The 20,177-nt window shown below is 33.6% G+C and overlaps 1 protein-coding gene across 2 annotated transcripts in view; it reads left to right on the plus strand.

The window, feature by feature from the left end:
- LOC105483182 (metaxin 2) overlaps positions 1 to 19,606 on the plus strand; it is a 73,294-nt gene extending 53,688 nt beyond the window's left edge. For both annotated transcript variants that reach the window (XM_011743876.2, XM_011743875.3), the window contains exons 4-10: positions 385 to 457; positions 3,804 to 3,880; positions 5,286 to 5,378; positions 5,872 to 5,910; positions 6,272 to 6,397; positions 7,468 to 7,544; positions 17,088 to 19,606. In XM_011743876.2, coding sequence (XP_011742178.1) covers positions 385 to 457; positions 3,804 to 3,880; positions 5,286 to 5,378; positions 5,872 to 5,910; positions 6,272 to 6,397; positions 7,468 to 7,544; positions 17,088 to 17,259 — 657 coding nt within the window. In that variant the 3' untranslated portion in view covers positions 17,260 to 19,606. The remainder of the gene's footprint in view (positions 1 to 384; positions 458 to 3,803; positions 3,881 to 5,285; positions 5,379 to 5,871; positions 5,911 to 6,271; positions 6,398 to 7,467; positions 7,545 to 17,087) is intronic.
- Positions 19,607 to 20,177: the final 571 nt, after the last annotated feature.

A 20,177-nucleotide genomic window follows, 5' to 3' on the forward strand; every position in this document is an offset into this window, starting at 1 on the left:
AGTGGAATGAAGCAATTAATAGCTTATAAAATTTGGACTTTAGTCATCTACTTAAGAAAATTAAGGCAATATATAGTATTGCTGGTTTACATAAACTAATACAGTAACATAAATGTGGATAATTTACATTTTATTCCTTAGGTATACATACATACTTTAAGTTTCATATATTTACTGATGTCTAAATCATACTGATTTTTAAATAGTGAAATGACATTTTTTTTTTTGTTTGGAAAACAAATCCTTCACTTTCAATTGGTTCATTATTTTCTAATAGAGTTTTGTAGTATGAAACTATTCAGTTTAGAAAAGAAATGCATACAAATTTCTGTTCAATTATGCATATGCTTTTACTGGGCTTATTGTATGTATCTTGATTTACAGGCCTTTTTGCAAATGTGTAACTTGCCTATCAAAGTAGTTTGTAGGGCAAATGCAGAATATATGTCTCCATCTGGTAAGTGTGTTTTTTTTTTCTTCTCTGTTAATATTATGGAGTGATAAAATTATAGTGATAGTCCAGTTTGTATCTACATGTTAAAATGTCTGATTTTTTTGTTTACCCTTTGAAGAATCTTTCCATGGTTTTAGAAAGTAACAATTGCAAATTTGACAATCTTGGGGTTGGCATATCTATTCATTTCAACTGTGATCAGAGATGGTTACTGACTTGTGGAAATGGTTTTAATAGTAAGGGAATTATTTTAAATAGTAAATGTTAAGGAAATACATGATCTCAGATTTCCCTAGTCTTAATGTACATAAGACTTTCCTGTTGAGAAAACAAATTTTAGTCATAATGAATCCATTTATTATTCAACACGTCTAAATTATATTCTCCCGTAATACAGGTGGAAGAAGAGAGATTGTAGACAAATTAATTTGTCATTAGATCTTGAAGTCATCACTGAATGTTTTTGGTTTCTAGGTTTTTTTTTTTAATGCTTAATTTTAACAGGTTTTGAGATGCATTAGCTTTCCTATTTTTAAAAATCAGTATTATCTTTATGTCAGTAGATTAAAGTAGTTTTAAATAAATGATTCAAAGAATTTTTAATGTAAAAATGTGCTACAAAGCTGATAAATAAATGTTATATGTAATTATGGATGATTATTGTAATTATGGTTTTGTTGGAGCAATAAGTAGAATTACTCCTTTTTGAATAAATTATTAAGGATAACTGATTGGTATAAGTGTGTAACATTGCTTTTTAGGGAAACATTTTTCATTTTGGTATGATAATTTAGGAGTGACTTGTGTTAAACTTTTGTTTTTCCACCTTAAGTTTTTAAGGGTGGCAGAAATTGTTAAAAGGTATGAAGACACCCCTTCTGTACATACTGAATATTCTTTTATATAAATACCTGGTTTTAGAGGTTTATGAATAGACATTTAGAAAACACTTCCATAAAATAATTTCTAGGCTTGTAAATGTAAACATATTTTAGATTCTTGGAGGGCATTCATTGACTCATTTTGTGTTGGTTTTATACACAGATTTTAGGAACTACAGAATTCTGGTGAAATAAGTTATATTGTATTCTGTGCATCCTTTTCCTCTATGTAGTCATACAAAAAGAGTTTGTATATTTATGTAAAAAGGTTAGTAATCTAATACTAAAGTTCAGATCTTTGGCAAGTGAGAAATCATATAGTTTATCCACCTGTTTCCTAAAATTACTATACTTACTGTCACTTAAGTAGATAATGTATTTTCTTTTTATTAGACTGTGCGAAAGACAGATAAATGTTTTAGAGACATACAAAAATATACATTCTTTCATAGGAGTCGCCTATAGGTAGATGAAAATGGCACTTTCTACTAAGATGTTTAAATTTTATATCTCAGACTGGTATTCTCTTTCATTTAATGATTTGAGGTGATCAGGGAAATGTTTTTTATTGTATTTGCTTCTTTGATCTTGTGGCAGATTTTTAAAGCAGAGAGCATGGAATAGTCAGAAGACCAGTTGACTTAAACTCTTATTTCCTAAAGAGGTAGGAAATCTTCAACTAATCCCTCTGTGACTTTGTCACATATTAACTATTTCCTTGAGAAATTTCACTTCTCTGAGCCTCAGTGACTTTATCTGTAATATAAGGTAGTCGGATTAGATGACATCCAATGTCCTATTTCTTGCATTCTTTGAATCTGCCAACTTGTTTGGCAACATATTCTTGCTTTCTTTAGAATAGAAATTTTAGAAGTGATTATTCTGTCTAAGACGGTAAACAAAGCCCTCACTTTTCTTATATGACCTTTGATTGGTACCAGAAAATAACTGTCTTCTGTGTTTTTGCCTAATACCTGCAATAATAAGGATATAACATTGGCTCCATTTTCATTAAGCAGGCTAGTGACAGAAAACATTATTCAATTCTAATTTGTTGTCTTTGTTTTTATATATCTCTATATTTAGAGATACATAAGATGAATACTCAGTTGACTATCCACACTTCTTTTTGCTTCAGAATTGACAGTACTCAGTGTATTTTTAAGAAAAATAAAAATATATACCCTGTTTTCCAAGAACCTGAAACTGGTCATTAAAAATGAGGAATATGCTTTGCTCTAAAAATATTATACCCCCAAATACTCTTTAGTCTAGGTACTAAATAGTTTTCATTCTCAGATCATTTGATCTCAGGGGACCTGTAATAATTCTCGTAGTATAGTAGTTACAAAGATTTTATCCCAAGTTAAGAAAACAATATGGCCTAATGCTTAACCAGATAATATTTTTTTTTTTTTTTTTTTTGCAAGATTTATAAAGCAGTAGAAGGAAGGAATGCAGAATTGGCAACAGGGAAATATCTTCTCAATACATCTATTGAGTCGTGTTCCAAAAGGCCTGCCTTCTCTTTGTAATGCATGTTGTCCTATGGATGCAGTTGAAGCTTTTGTTAGGCCTGTGTACTTCATCCATTACCCCCAGGCTGACTGAGCCAGAGAGGAGTGAATCTATTGAAAAGGAACAGGAAGAAGCCTGCTGGTAGTGTGAACTCTGTTTGAACTAGGTCTGACAGCAGGTTTCATTCTTTAGCATTTGGAGTAGACCCTTCTTGCTATTTGGAGATTATTTTGTTCTCTCATCTCTAATAATTCCATCAAGTATTAGTATTTGTTAAAGTGAAATATTTCTTTTTTAATGTGACATTTGTCTATAGAAGCTAGTTTTTATAAACATACTATTATTTTTTCCCACATGTTGGGAACATTACTCTGTATTACAACCCACCAACTAGCATGCCTTCAAAGATTGTTAATTCTTTTAATTCTTGCTATTTTGAGTCAAAGAGATTACTGTACAATTACTTGCTTAAAATGTTGATCTCAGTATCAAAGACATAAAAGATGTAAAAATATTTTTTAAATGTAGTTTACAATATAGATTGATTCACTGTACTCTCAAAAGAAAGCTTAGCTAAATTTCTTTGAAATATATTAGTGGTCATGTACCAATGTCCTGGCTTGGTTCATGTAATTTGGATAATTAGTGTTTGCTGCTGTATGGTGGTATGTTCGTGTTGGCTCTGAAAAGAGAATGTTATGTGATCTGTTATTATATCTAAGTGAGAACTCTAGAAATGAATTTACCTGTTCTTTTTTCTAAAGTTGGTTAGTAATCAGTTTAAAAACTTACAGAATTTAATATACACATCTGACAAAAATTTTCAGAAGTTACAGTTTTATGAAATCCCTGTTTATAAATATCTGAGTTTTGTGTTAATTTTTCTTTAATTATCACAAACTTTAACATACTGGAAGTATTTTTATAAATACTTTTTTTTCTCTCAACAGGTAAAGTACCTTTTATTCATGTGGGAAATCAAGTAGTATCAGAACTTGGTCCAATAGTCCAATTTGTTAAAGCCAAGGTAATAAAAAGATATTAAATGTATTTGATCACAGTTACTAAGTCATTCATCATTCTTTAATGTGTCTTAACATTTACATTGATTTCAACCTAGTTTTATAAAATGCCAATGCAAACTACTGGAAAATATTTCTGAAGCGTAAGTTAGTATTTTTTCATGATATAATGGCAAAAGAGGTAGCTTTATTTTTCTTTATTAATGTCAAATTTATTAAAGGTATGTAATTTTAATATCTAGTCAAAAGAGATGGTTTGATCTTTACAAAATGGTAGATAATTTTCTAACTTATGCTTATGAGAACTGTGGTCAGAAATGAAAAACTATTAGGTTTTGAAGTGTCTGGCTGACCTTTGAAAAGGGAGATACAGGAGATGTTCGAAGTTGAATGTATTTATCCATTTGAATGATGCTGCTTTTCATTTATTCAGTTTAGATTTTAATAGTTATTAAGGAACAACTCCCATTAGTGTTTCTGAAAAATCATTCCAGACTTTTCTTTTTGCGTATCTAGAAAAACCTAGATCATACTAGTATGTATTATTTTGCAACATACCTTTTAAAATCATAAATATGTTTGGAAATTCTTCCATATTAATAGCTGTAGATATATATCATCCTTTCCCATTGGTGTATAGTATTCTACTGTATTGGATATATATATATATATATATATATATATTTTTTTTTTTTTTTTCCTTTAACACGTCCCCCCCATATTAGATAAATTAGAATTTTATTTACTCAAGTTTATTGATGGGCATTTAGATCATGGCCAATTTTTTGTTTTTATAGAGTACTAAGATAAATTTTCTTGTATGTACATCTTTGTATAAATTCCTAAGAATGGTATTGTTACCTTAGAATAAATTCCTAAGAGTGGTATTAGGATGTCATAGGTTATGTACTTTTTAAATCTTGTAATAGATTGCCAGATTGAACTAACGATTATACCATTTTATGTATCTCCTAGTTACTATAGTGTATTAGAATTTTAAAATGAGTGAAGTTTTTTCCCCATATCTTTACTAACAGTATTTTTTTCATCTTTGACCACTTTATAAACAGCACATGTCAGTCTTTTGGTATTTCCTTTATTTCTAATAAGGTTAATTAATCTCTTAAACAAGGTTTGCTGACCATTCTGTTTTCTTCTTTTGCGAAGTAGTTGATAATGTAATTTTCTCTATTGAAAGATACGTTTGAATAATGACAAATAAGTACATACTAATATTTTGTGGTGATAGCAGAGTGTTAAATATGCTTTTATATAACATAATTTTTGGGGGGCATTTTGGAAGTTTAATTCATGGTATAGTTGCATGTTATATTATTTGTTAGTAAGATAACTGAAAGTTTTTGTATATTTAATATGATGGTCTTTTAAATTTTTTTAAATTCCCTTTAGGGCCATTCTCTTAGTGATGGGCTGGGTGAAGTCCAAAAAGCAGAAATGAAAGCTTACATGGAATTAGTCAACAATATGCTGTTGACTGCAGAGGTAAAATACTAGATGATATGGCTTGAAAATAAGCTTTTTCTCTCATGCTCATAAAATATAATCTTTCTAATGGGTTAAAGTTATTGAGAAATGGGAAAATAGTCAAGTAATTCTAGAGCTGAGATGGCTACCTAAATTATTTAATTATTACCTTTGAACAAGTTACCTGACATTTTCAGTTCTAGTTTTTGTGTTTATAAAAAGGGGTGATTCTTGCCTACTCATTATTTTACTTTGGCCTTTTGAAATTTACTTAAATAATATCTGTAAAACACTTTAATGGTGTTTAGACACGTATTGTGTGAATAAAAAATATTTTTATATCGTACCATCATTACATTTAATAATTCTGGATAGCAGCTAAGGAAAACAAACCCCTACGTATGTGACTTATGAAATTAGCTTATAAAAAATTGCCTTGGCAAAAAATTACTTTCTTTATCCTTTTCCTCTTTGGTATCCTAAAGTTTAGTGACTGTTCTTTTGTTCCTAGCTGTATCTTCAGTGGTGTGATGAAGCCACAGTAGGGGAGGTGAGTGGTTCTGTAACATTTATCTTAATTAAAATTTAATGAGAAAACACTTTTGCTCAGAATCGCAAGTCCCTGCTCATAAATGAAACATTGTGGTTTATACCATTAGTGATACAGTTTTTCACTTACTTTAATTTTGCTTGCACATACATTTTAGGGAAGCTGTGTGTCATTGTTTGATATAACGGGTTGCAAAGTACATAAAAGTTTATATATTTTTAAAGAGAATGGCTTAAAATTTTAATTTTTTAGATGCTCTATTTATGTTCTTTGAAAATATATTTCTTTTAGAATTCTATTTGTAAAAACGGGCATTGTTTTTAGGAAGGATCACCTTTTTTACAAAATCTTTTTGCTTTAGATCACTCATGCTAGGTATGGATCTCCTTACCCTTGGCCTCTGAATCATATTTTGGCCTATCAGAAACAGTGGGAAGTCAAGCGTAAGATGAAAGCTATTGGATGGGGAAAGAAGACTCTGGACCAGGTCAGTTCAGGTTGAAGTTGACAAAACCCTCAACTTTTGTGCATTAAAAGAATCATTCTTTATATTGGTACTCCTTTAAAAAAAATTTTTTTTTATAATATAAGATTTGCAAGAAAACCATTTGCTGTTATTTTCACTAACATGAAGTAATTTTATTTCTAAAAATTCATACATGCTTGATGTAAAGCAAACAATACAATGCAGATATGTGTAAAAAAGCAGTGAAACTTGCCTGAAATCTCATCACCTAGAAATTGCCACCCTTAACTATTTGGAGAGCCTTCTTCTAGATGTTTCTTAGTAACATTTTCTCAAATGGGATCATTATGCCTGCTACTGTATAACCTGAGGGTTTTTTTTTTTTTTTTTTTTTTTTTTTTTTTTTGAGCAATACATGTGGATACCTTTTATGTAACTATAGATCTGCAGCATCGGGCTTTAAAATAAAAAAAAGCCCTGTTAAACACAGTACTTAATATATCTATATTTATCTGCATCTATCTATCTATCTGTCTATATTTTTGCTACTAAAGTAGCAAAACTTAAAAATACTTAATCTTGTCCACAAGCATCATTAAGTTAATTAATGCCCGTCTTTTCCAAGGCTACCCTTAATACTAGCCAACCATCTCACTGATGTGTGCCATTGGCCACAAGGGGGTTTCAGTAAATGAATAGGGATAGAATAAATAAAAATCTATCTCCACTAGTGGGAAAACAACTCAAATGCTTTTACTCATGGTGGGTCAATGGTGTTACCTTTATTAAGCAGATTTTTCAGTATATGCAAAGCCATTTGAATATATGGATTCAGGAAGACACTTTTGTTCTTGACAAAATCCTTATAAGTAACTTAAATGTACTTGTAGTTTGAAGGAAATTCACTGAAATTTTCTTCCTATTTCTTATATAGAAAGTATTATGTGTGTATGTGGTCTATAGTCTTATTAAAATATATTATAAAAGGTTAACCTAAATTTATATTTTTGTTATAAACTGTGATACAAGTTATGTTTTTTATTGTTTTGCTAACTGATATACTTTTCTTTGGGGTTCATTGCCTGTGTTAGGTCTTAGAGGATGTAGACCAATGCTGTCAAGCTCTCTCTCAAAGACTGGGAACACAACCATATTTCTTCAATAAGCAGTAAGAAATTTTACTTTTTTAAAGTTAATTTTCTGTACTGTTAGGTTGCAAATTTCTTTTTTTCATAAAAGAATTGCTTTTTCAAGAAGAGATTTAGCTATTTTTATAATTTTTGTACTCAAATATTTTTGTGACACTTCTTTACTCTCAGGCACAGTGCTAGGCTCTAGGAGACTTAAGATTTCTAAAATATGGTCCTTATTAAGAATTTCTCTTAAAGGCAGTCATGTAAATCAATCATTGTATGATAAGGTTTTAATGAGGTAGTTCAAGGTGCTATATATGGAACTACAAAATCTTAACAAAATTCTAAACTTGTAAAGTACTATTAAACATGAAGAAAAGTAAATTACTATTAATGTAACTGTAGTTTTCTATGTAGAATGATACCTGGAGGACTAGAAGAGTCAATAAAACTAAATATTAAAAAATATTGTTTGATGGACAAGCACTATTATGAACTTTTAAATGTTAATGAAAATATTTGTAAAACACAGAAATTAATATAAAGGATGTAGGTTAAATATATGTGTATGTATGTAAGTTGAATAATGTTTCATTGACAGATTTACTTTTGCAGTTTTGAAAAGAATCTAATGAAGGCAAAGAATGAATTTTTCTTTGTTAAAAAATTATAATTTTAATATATCAAAATCAGCTGTCCTGTGATCCAGTGTAAGATGGGCTTAAAGCATTTTAATCTTAAAACTTTCCCTAGAAAGTCTAACCTTTTCTTGGCATTTTAATAAAAATTATTTGATTTTTAGATTAATAATTTCTAAAAGGCTTTATTTGCTATTTGTTATATCATCATAAGCATTCCTCTTCTATAACCATATCAAACATATTTGGGTAAAGATAACATTTGTAGTAAAAATGACGATGATGATAGTTTGGAAATTTAAGTTATATTAATCTGTAACACAAGTAATATATACTATATATAATTGATATTAAAATAAAATCTAGGGTCTGTTGCTCTTTGAAGCAGAAAAGTCACAGAATTCAAACCGTGAAATTCTAGTAGGTAAAGCTTCTAGGACTCTGTTCCTATTTCTAGTGATATTTGCTATGCAGATTCTATTTTTCAGTCCCTAGCACAAGAGAAATGTATCCAAATGTCAGTATTATGTGGTTTCTTTTCTTTCTGACACAGGAATTCTTAGGAATTGAAAAGCTCAGAAGGAGTGTGTTTTATTGAAATACGTTATTCTATTTTAGTTGTGTTATGCACTCTGTGTTTAGAGGAGGCCAGGAGAATAGATCTAACTTACTTTTCTTCTCAGTTAAACTCATTGTCATTGTGTCAGTAACCAGAGGTTGGCATGTGACTCAGTGGAAACATCAAGATATCATTTTTCTTCATAAGGGCACAATTACATTTAATCTTGTGATGAAAACTTACAACAGTTCAAACACCAAAGGCTTGCTTTTGCGGAACTATTTAACTGATGCTATGATGTACAGTTTTGACATAATTTTCCTTTACATGATACTTAGATAAACATTTTCCCTAAAAATAAGATTAAAGATAGAAGAGATTTAATTTTTAATTTTATTCAATCATTTAATTAATATTAAAATGCAAATAAAGTACATTTAGAAAAAAGTAACTGGTATTTCACTTTCTGTGCCAACATTTTTCTCATTCCTTTATCTGTAGCAGGAGTCATTACTTTGTGAGATACTATGCTGAATAGAGCTGTGGCTTAAGTCAGGATACATAGTATTATACTGCAAGACAGAGGGTCTGAATTCTATTCTTGGCTCTGACATATCTCTGAGTTACTCTAATTTCTCTAGGTATACTCCAGTCCTAAAATTAGAATTAACCCCCTACAATTAGAATTAATCCCCTAAAATTAGAATTAACTTTCCTTCTAGCTCAACCACTGGGGATGTTGGGAGGACTCATGAAAGAAACCAAATACCTGTACTTGATGACAGAAAAGGAAAAGGGTAGTTAAGAGAGATCTTACAGAAAGAATAGTAATTGGGAAAAGAGGCCAAAAAGCAAGGGGCTTGATTTACAAAACTTGAGTGACAGCCCTAAAGATAAGTGATTGGGATGTAAAGAAAAGATATGTAGATCATTTCTAGTACTTTAAAGAGATGAAAAGTTAATAATGGGAAAGAACAATTAGGAAACACCCAGACAAAATTAATGCTTTTGAAACTAGATGGTACTTTGAAGGTATCAGAAATAAATGTGAAATAATGAATAAGCAAAGCAAAAAAGATGAGTGCCAGAAAAATCTTAAATGGAAAATGTTAGGAAAATGTTGAATTTTACTGTTTTTATTTTGATATTCAAATGACAAAACAGTAGATAACCAACATGAATGTGGAAAGAATAATAATATAAGAAGGCATCAGATTTCTTAGGACCTTAGAAATATATTTGTTACCCTGGAATATTTTTCTAATAAAAAGTCTATAAAGATAAATCCAATAATATACGAAACATCTTAGAGCTCACAGGTGGGGAATTGCTATCTGTATTTGAATTATAATCACAAACTATTTGGTAAGCAGAATGGTGGAAAGTTAACGTTTTCACATAATATAGCAAGATAATTAAAATTGGAGATATATGAAGATCTTGACTTGATTAAACAGTTCAGTAGAAATACTGGATAAAATATTTTTTTGTTCTTGTCTTCCATGTGAGTTGGAAATATTTTTCTGAATTTGTTACTTCTCTTTTTTTTAAGTAAGTCATGTTTATTGATGTGTAATTTACATCCAGTAAAATTGGCACTTTTATGTGTGTAGTTCTATGAATTTTAACAAAGACATACAGTTGTATAACTGTCACCTATCAACTAAAATATTAATTGTACTTTTTAAAAAGAAAGACTTGTTGGAATCAGTAATTTATATATGTCAGAGTCAGTATAAAGAGTTGCTCAAATTCGGAAAAGTTACAAAAAATATGCTTTAAAGGTTAAATGTTTGTGGATATATACAGTTATGCCCTGTATGGCAACCTTTCAGTATGTGATGGACCAAATATATGAAGATGGTCCCTTAAGATTGTAATATATTTTTACTATACCTTTTCTATTTTACTATACCTTTCCTATGTTTAGATATGTTTAAATACACAAGTATTTGTGTACCATAAATACACGTTATCACTGTGTTACAGTTGCCTGCAGTATTCAGTATGGAAATGTTCTGTACAGGTTTGTAGCCTAGGAGCAATAGGCTGTACCATATAGTGTAGGTGTATAGCACCATCTAGGTTTGTGTGAGTAGACTCTGATGTTCACACAGCAAGAAAATTGCCAAACAGTGCATTTCTCAGAATGTATTCCTGTTAAGTAACACACAATTATATGTGCTTTGGTTTAATCTATTGAGTTATACTTTTGTTGATATTCTTTGTTTTTTTTTTTTAATTATACTTTAAGTTCTAGCGTACATGTGCACAACGTGCAGGTTTGTTACATATGTATACATGTGCCATGTTGGTGTGCTGCACCCATCAACTCGTCATTTACATTAGGTATATCTCCTAATGCTATCTCTCCCCCCTACCCCCTCCCCACAATAGGACCTGGTGTGTGATGTTCCCCTTCCTGTGTCCAGGTGATCTCATTGTTCATTTCCCACCTATGAATGAGAACATATGGTATTTGGTTTTCTGTTCTTGCAATAGTTTGCTGAGAATGACGGTTTCCAGCTGCATCCATGTCTCCACAAAGGACATGAACTCATCCTTTTTTATGGCTGCATAGTATTCCATGGTGTGTATGTGCCACATTTTCTTAATCCAGTCTGTCACTGATGGACATTTGGGTTGAATCCAAGTCTTTGCTATTGTGAATAGTGCCACAGTAAACGATATGTGTGCATATGTCTTTATAGCAGCATGACTTATAATCCTTTGGGTATATCCCCAGTAATGGGATGGGTCAAATGGTATTTCTAGTTCTAGATCCTTGAGGAATTGCCACACTGTTTTCCACAATGGTTAACTAGTTTACAGTCCCACCAACAGTGTAAAAGTGTTCCTATTTCTCCACATCCTCTCCAGCACCTGTTATTTCCTGATTTTTAACGATTGCCATTCTAACTGGTGTGAGATGGTATCTCATTGTGGTGTTGATTTGCATTTCTCTGATGGCGAGTGATGATGAGCATTTTTTCATGTGTCTATTGGCTGTATGAATGTCTTCTTTTGAGAAGTATCTGTTCATATCCTTTGCCCACTTTTTGATGGGGTTGTTTGTTTTTTTCTTGTAAATTTGTTTGAGTTCTTTGTAGGTTCTAGTTATTATCCCTTTGTCAGATGAGTAGATTGCAAAAATTTTGTCCCATGCTGTAGGTTGCCTGTTCACTCTGATGGTAGTTTCTTTTGCTGTGCAGAAGCTCTTTAGTTTAATTAGATCCCATTTGTCAATTTTGACTTTTGTTGCCATTGCTTTTGGTGTTTTAGACATGAAGTCCTTGCCCATGCCTATGTCCTGAATGGTATTACCTAGGTTTTCTTCTAGGGTTTTTATGGTTTTAGGTCTAACATTTAAGTCTCTAATCCATCTTGAATTATTTTTCATATAAGGAGTAAGGCAAGGATCCAGTTTCAGCTTTCTACTTATGGCTAGCCAATTTTCCCAGCACCATTTATTAAATAGGGAATCCTTTCCCTATTTCTTGTTTTTGTCAGGTTTGTCAAAGATCACATGGCTGTAGATGTGTGGTATTATTTCTGAGGCCTCTGTTCTGTTCCATTGGTCTATATCTCTGTTTGATACCAGTACCATGCTGTTTTGGTTACTGTAGTCTTGTAGTATAGTTTGAAGTCAGGTAGCATGATGCCTCCAGGTTTGTTCTTTTTGCTTAGGATTGTCTTGGCAATGTGGGATCTTTTTTGGTTCCATATGAACTTTAAAGCAGTTTTTTCCAATTCTGTGAAGAAAGTCATTGGTAGCTTAATGGGGATGGCATTGAATCTATAAATTACCTTGGGCAGTATGGCCATTTTCTAAAGTAACTTGCCAAAAAGTTGCTATCTTTATGTAAAATCACATCAATTTTTATATGCTCATGCCCATATATAATTCAGTACCTCTGGAGTTAAACGTGGATATATATATTTGCAGCAAATAACATTTTGGCCACTTCAGGGGTACTTCTGGAGCACTGTCATTTGAGCATACATTGATAGTTGAACTCTTTCAGAGCGTTCATTTATTGATAAAGGGTGCCCATCTATATTACTGGAAGTTGCATCAGGGAATATATTCACCTTTTTTAGGCTCTAGTACAAGAAGCATAGGGTAGCTGGCAGTAAACAAGGATTAGGAAAATAAGTTCTAAATTGGTAAGATAAGATGTACCTCCTAAGAAATATGTTTAGGGATGTGGAAGAGTTGGTGTTTGTATTATTCTCACCAGGTGCCTCAGCTCAGCTCCACATTTATCCACTCTGCATCCTTGGTTTTTTGCAGGGATCTATTCATTATTGATTCATCCCCGTGCTGGTAAGATTATGGTGCTGTTGAGTCTAAGGACCTTGAGATTTTTTTTTTTTTTAAAAACTGTACTGTTGGCTACCCATTTAAACATGGCCACAGATTGTACATTTGACTTTGATTAACACTTCATGAATGTGTCAAAAGAGTGGAAGGCTTTCAAAGAATGTAAGTCACTGCTATTGAGAAAATAAAATATTCCACACATCTTAAGATGCTTTCTTTTTTAATCCATGTATTTATTCAGCAAGTGCTATTTCAGTTCCTTAGACACTGTGCTAAGAACTGGGAATATAAACATACATGCATCATTGCCTTTAAATAGCTTGGAGTGTAGTGAGGGAAACAGTTAAGTGAACACAGTTATAATATGGTATGAGAAGTGTGTCACCTTTTTATTGGTTCATTCAACACAAATTTATTGAGAACTTGCTTTGTGCAAGGAATTGTTCTAGGTATTGGGGATACAGCAGGAACCAAGCAGGTGAGGTCCTTTCTCTACAGGACTTTCTGGTAGAGGAGATGCACAATAAGAAAAAAAAAAAATTATATGGTATTAATTACCAAATGTAGCATTAAAAAAGGACCACATGATAAGGAGTGACTATATGTCTACTTCAGTTTGGGTGGTCTGAGGAGACTTTAAGATGTGCCATTTACCTTATTCTAAAAAATAAGGAGCCAGTGTGAAGTCAGAGGAAGAGTGTATTTTAGGCAGCAGGAATAGTTGTAGTCAAGGCTCCCTAACTGGCTTGAGTTTGTTACGTTCAAATGCAAGAAGCAGGGCCAGTTTGGGTTGTGTGCTATGAATGGTAGCATATGAGGCTAAAGAGGTAGGCAGAGGCCAGATTATCAAGGCTCTGTGTGCTTAGTGTAAGGAGTTTGGCATTTTAGTATAAGTAGAACAGAAATCCATTTGAATATTTTGTGCTTGGAGTTTGTATGATCTGCTGACATTAGTCATTCTGACTATGGTATGGAGAATGAGTAGAAGCAGTAAGACACTTTAGGAGGCTATCTCAGTGACAGATGATGGTAGGTTACACTGTGAGATCATAATGAATAAGTAAGTGGTGGTATTCAGGGCATATTTTGGAGGTAGTGTCTCACCAGACTTGCTAATGGATATAGGAGGGTGAAAGAAAGGACTCAAGAGTAGCTCCTAGATTTTTGGCCTGAACAGCTGGTTGGATAGTGGTGCCTTTATTTTGGGAAGTTTGGGGGACAAGCAGGTTTGAGATACTGTAAATTACTGCTATTGAGAAAATAAAATATCCCACACATCTTAGTCAAGAGGCTCCACATCCTGCTCCACAGATATTCCACATTGAAGTGGAGACGTTATGTAGGCATTTGAATGTATGAATCCAGAGCTCAGGGGAGACATTAAGACCAGAAATAAATATTTAGGAGTCAGTGGCATCAAGATGGTATTTAAAGCTGTGCATCTCTAGGATATTACTTATCAATAGCAGTCAAGGCCACATAGCTAGTGACAGTATTGGGGTTCAAATTTAGATTTTTACCAACCCCCAAATTTATTCTGCCAAACCAGATTACTGCAACATATTTTCACGTTTATCGGGGGAGACCCCACCCTTGATATTTAACGTGGGTTCTTTTCTATTTCCCTAAGTGTCTCGGCTGGTCTAAGAAATAAACAGAAAGAGTACGAGAGAAAAATTTTAAAGCTGAGTGTCCGGGGGAGATATCACATGTCGGCAGGTTCCGTGATGCTCCCTGAGCCGTAAAACCAGCAAGTTTTTATTAGTGATTTTCAAAAGGGGAGGGAGTGCACGAATAGGGTGTGGGTCACAGAGATCTCATGCTTCACAAGGTAATAAAATACCATAAAGCAAATGGAGGCAGGGCCAGATCACAGGACCACCGGAAGGGGCAAAATTAAAATTGCTAATGAAGTTTCGGCATGCATTGTCATTGATAACATCTTATCAGGAGACGGAGTTTGAGAGCAGACAACCTGTCTGACCAAAATTTATTAGGCGGGAATTTCCTCTTCCTAATAAGCCTGTGAGTGCTACAGGAGACAGGGCTTATTTCATCCCTGCGGCTTCCACCGTAAAAGACAGCCACCCCCAGGGGGCCGTTTATAGGCCTACCCTCAGGGCGCATTCTCTTTCTCAGGGATGTTCCTTGCTGAGAAAAAGAATTCAGCGATTATTTCTCCTATTTGCCTTTGAAAGAAGAGAAATGTGGCTCTGTTCCATCTGGCTCACCGGCAGTCAGAGTCCAAAGTTTTATCTTCCTTGTTCCCTGAACATTGCTGTTATCTTCTTCTTTTTTCAAGGTGCCTAGATTTCATATTGTTCAAACACACATGCTCTGCAAACAATTTGTGCAGTTAATGCAATCATCACAGGGTCCTGAGGCAACATACATCTTCCTCAGCTTACGAAGATGATGGGATTAAGAGATTAAAGTAAAGACAGGCATAGGAAATCACAAGGGTATTGATTGGGGAAGTGATAAGTGTCCATGGAATCTTCACAATTTATGTTCAGAGATTGCAGTAAACACAGGCGTAAGATATTATAAAAGTATTAATTTAGGGAACCCATAAATGTCCATGAAATCTTCACAATTTATGTTCTTCTGCCGCGGCTTCAGCCAGTCCCTCCGTTCGGGGTCCCTGACTTCCCGCAACACACGTTTATGTAGGCTAGCACATGTTTTCTCAAAACCTTTATCACTATGGGACTCAGAGTAATAATTAGCTCGTAATTATGACATTTTCTTGTTTTAGTAATATTGCATTAGTAATTATTTTAATATAATGTAAATTGGTGATGCCCCATTTATAGATCATTAGTAGTGGGATAGATTTCATTTTGTTGTTAGTAATATATAATTAATGAGAAAAAAAACCCTAGAAATTTTTATGTTGAAGCCATCCTTAAGATTTTATCTCCTTCAGAAATCTAAGTTACTTTAAAAGTGGTAAAATTAAAGTTGTATCTTGTTACTGATTTGTGATTGGGTATCATTTTTTTAGTCCTGTCATCACAGCGAAATCCTTTGTGCTTTGACAGCACTTTGTTTATGCATCTATTAAAATACTTAAATTGTATTTATTAAAACAACTTTATAATTTATGTTTCATGTACATGTCATAGAGTATTTTTCTTATTTTTATGCCTCACATTTGGTATAGTTTCTGGCACATTGGAGATCTGCTGTATTTATTTAGTGACAAAAGTAACGAATTAAATGAATATGATCATTACATCTATATTATTTTAACACACTTAAATGTTGTTACTAAAGAAAGCAAGTCACACAACTAGCAAATCATATTTTTTTTCATATAGCAGAAACTCCAAGTAAAGTTATGTCAAGTTGTGGTAGGATTTGTTTCTTATGTGGCTTTTTTCTTTTAAATTGATGAATAAAATGATTTTTAAAAACATATCCACGGGGGTCTTTCGTGTATCTACAGGACATTTGTTCCAGGACCCCCACAGATACTAAAATCTGCAGAGTTCAAGTCTCTTATATAAAATGGCATAATTGCTTATGTAAATTTAATGTATTGAGAAAGAAAAAATGGTACAGTGTCTGCTTGTAACCTATGTACATCCTCCCGTATATTTTAAATCATCTCTAGATTACTTATAGTACCCAATACACACAATCTAAATGATAAGCAGTAGTGTGATCTCAGCTTACTGCAACCTCCACCTCCTGGGCGTAAGCCATCCTACCACCCCAGCCTCCTGAGTAGCTAGGACTATAGCCAAGCACCACCATGCCTGGCTAAGTTTTGTATTTTTTGTAGAGGTGAGGTTTTTGCCATGTTGTTCAGGCTGGTTGTGAATTCCTGAGTTCAAACAGTCCACCCACCTTAGCCTCCCAAAGTGCTGGGATTACAGGCATGAGCCACCATGCTTGGCCTGTGTTGTTATTTCTAATTGTTTAAAATATTTTGGATCTGAGGTTGGTTGAACCTGCGAATATGGGACCTGTGGGTGAAGAGGGCCAACTGTGTTTTCTGTTGTAAAAGTTAAATGCTACTTACTCACATTACTCCCGTTTCTACTTTTAGGCCTACTGAACTTGATGCACTGGTATTTGGCCATCTGTACACCATTCTTACTACACAGTTGACAAATGATGAACTTTCTGAGAAGGTGAAAAACTATAGCAACCTCCTTGCTTTCTGTAGGAGAATTGAACAGCACTATTTTGAAGATCGTGGTAAAGGCAGGCTGTCATAGAGTTGTGTTAGTCTCAGAAGTCTTAACTTTTGAAAGATGTTTTACTTGAATGTTAGATATTGATGTCAGAATTTTAAAACCAAATTACTGCTTTTTGAAACCTCAAAACAAATTATATAATGTATCTTATATATGTGCTTTATATTGTTATTTGTGTATACATTAAAATCTGAATTATTTCATCTGATATGTCATATTCTGTATCTTGAAATTTTTGTTTCCTTGAAACATGCATGCATATAAAAATAAAGCTTAAACAACTATATGGATATTACATTTACTTTCTTTTGATTTTTCTGAAAGTCATTCACTGAAGTTTACACATGTGGAATAAACAGTGTCTTTTCTAAGGCAAGTAATTTGTGTTACATACTCCCAAGATTCCCTTGCTAGATACATGGTGAAGCAGATAATGGGAATAAACGTTCTTAACAAGTGTGCACTTAGAAGATATGGATGGTTTTAAGGTAATTAAATCTTGGTACAGATTTGACATTTAAGAACGTTCTTTATATAGAGACTTAATTTAAAAACATTTCATCAGAGCAGCTGTGATTTACATTTGATAAAGGAAAAGGTTGAGGAACCTAATTTTTTTGAGACAAGAACATTTTAATAATGCTCTTTTATTCCTTTGCGGGGAAGGGAAGATAGTTTTCACATAAGTATTAACAGGAATTTTTATGTAAACATTAAGGATTGTATGTTGTGTCCTTTTCCAATTTTCTCATAGTTTATGTTGTATAAAACCAGGGATACTCTAGAGACAGATGTAAAAAATGATTTCTTAAAAATGGCTAGAATAATAGTACTTTTATACTTTATTTTTATGTACCAGGAAATTTTATCTCATTTAATCTTTATAAAAATAGTATGGCTTTGCAGACACTGCTACTATCTGGAGGCGCCTGCCGTCAGCCATTATCAGCTCCATGTTCTCCCGCATAGCTGTCAAGTAGGAGCTCCACATCTCCTTTGGGCTGTTTGCAGGCAAAGTTCTAAAGACAGCAGAAAACTTTTGTGTCCTGAGCACTGGAGAGAAAGGATTTGGTTTAAGAGTTCTAGCTTTCACAGAATTATTTCAGGGTTTATATGGCAGAGTGGTGACTTCATGCCACAATGGCACTGGTGGCATGACCATCTATGGGGAAAAATCTGATGAGAACTTCATCCTGAAGCATGCAGGTCCTGGCATCTTGCCTATGGCAAATGGTGGACCCAACACAAATGGTTTCCAATTTTTTATCTGTAGTGCAAAGACTGAAGGCTTAGATAGTAGGCATGTGGTCTTAGGAAAGGTGAGAGAGAGGTTATGACTGTCATGGAAGCCATGGAGTGCTTTGGGTCCAAGAATGGCAAGATCAGCAAGAAGATCACCATTGCCAACTGTGGACAACTCTAATAAATTTGAATTTTGTGTTAACTACTAGACTATTTCTTCTGTAGCTCAGGAGAGCAATCTTCCACTCCACTTGTTTGTAGTATCCCATAATCTTTTCGCTCTCACTGTAGTACTTTGGGTTCCATATTTTCCTTATTCCCTTCTACATCTAGCTAGATTGAATGGTTAAGTTTATGATTATAAAATAAAAACCTAACAACAAAGACAAAACACCATGAAGGTTATTATTCCCAGTTTACAGATGAGGAAATGGAGACACAAAAAATACCTTGTCCAGGGTCATAAAGTTAGTAAATGGTAGAGTTGGAATTCACACCCATGAGTCATGGCATCAGTTTGGCTTTTTTTTTTTAAGGTTTTTTTTTTTTTTTTTTTTGAGACAAGGTCTCAGTGTGTCACCCAGGCTGGTGTGCAGTGGCATGCTCATGACTAATTGCAGCCTTGACCTTCCCCTGGGCTCAGTTGATCTCCTGCCTCATCCTCCATGTAGCTGGGAGTCAAGGTGTGCCACCTTGCCTAATTTTTGTATTTTTTTGTAGAAACAGGATTGCACCATGTTGTGGAACTCCTGGGCTCAAGTGATCCACCCACCTTGACCTCCCAAGGCTCATGCCTATGTTGGGATTACAGGCATGAGCCATGGTGCCTGGCTGAGTTTGACTTCTCATCACCATGCTTTTTTTTTTATTTTAAGATAGAGGGTTATACCATGTAAAGGATTTATTAAGTTTGCCTTAGTCTAAATCGCATGTAAACTTTGAGTACTGTCTTTGGACAATAGTGCTCTTAGTAGCTTTCCTGAGCTAATATTGGATTTACATTGAATTTCAGGGTTGTTTTAGAAAGAATCATTATTTTTACAAAATTAAGTCTTTATGTCCATAAATGTGTCATGCTACCATGTTTAGGCTTTTTCTAATGTCCTTCATTAAAGTTTCATAATTATCTCCATGGAGCTCTTGACCATCTTTTGTTGATTATGTTCCTGCGTGCCTGTTCTCTCCATTTCTATTTATTATAAATGATATTTAATTGAAATTTAAGATTTTTGCTGTAAAAAATGTTCTCATGTGTGGAATCCATCTAGTAAAATCTTTTTGAGCTCTCTTATTCTAATGATCTTTCTAAGGATCCTTTGTAGTTTTCCATGGATAAAAGGTATAAACCCTAGATAATGGCAGTTTTGTTTCTTTTTAATCTTTAAAATTTTTGTTTTCTTATTGTGGTTAGTAGGACTTCTAAGGTAATGCTAAATAAAAACGAAAGATCCTTTTCTTTATTTTCTCTCTCTTTTTCTCCTCTCTTCCCTCTCCTCTCCCCTCCCCTCCCCTCCCCTCCCCTCCCCTCTCCTCCCCTCCCCTCCCCTCCCCTTTCCTCCCCTCCCCTCCCCTTTCCTCCCCTCTCCTCTCCTCTCTTTTCCTGTGTCTCACTCTGTCACCTAGGCTGGAGTGTATTGGCATGATCTCAGCTCACTGCAACCCGGGTTCAAGTGATTTTCCTACCTCAGCCTCCTGAG

The sequence above is a fragment of the Macaca nemestrina genome, chromosome 11, assembly GCF_043159975.1.
Source record: "Macaca nemestrina isolate mMacNem1 chromosome 11, mMacNem.hap1, whole genome shotgun sequence".
Classification (NCBI taxonomy): Eukaryota; Metazoa; Chordata; class Mammalia; order Primates; family Cercopithecidae; genus Macaca; species Macaca nemestrina.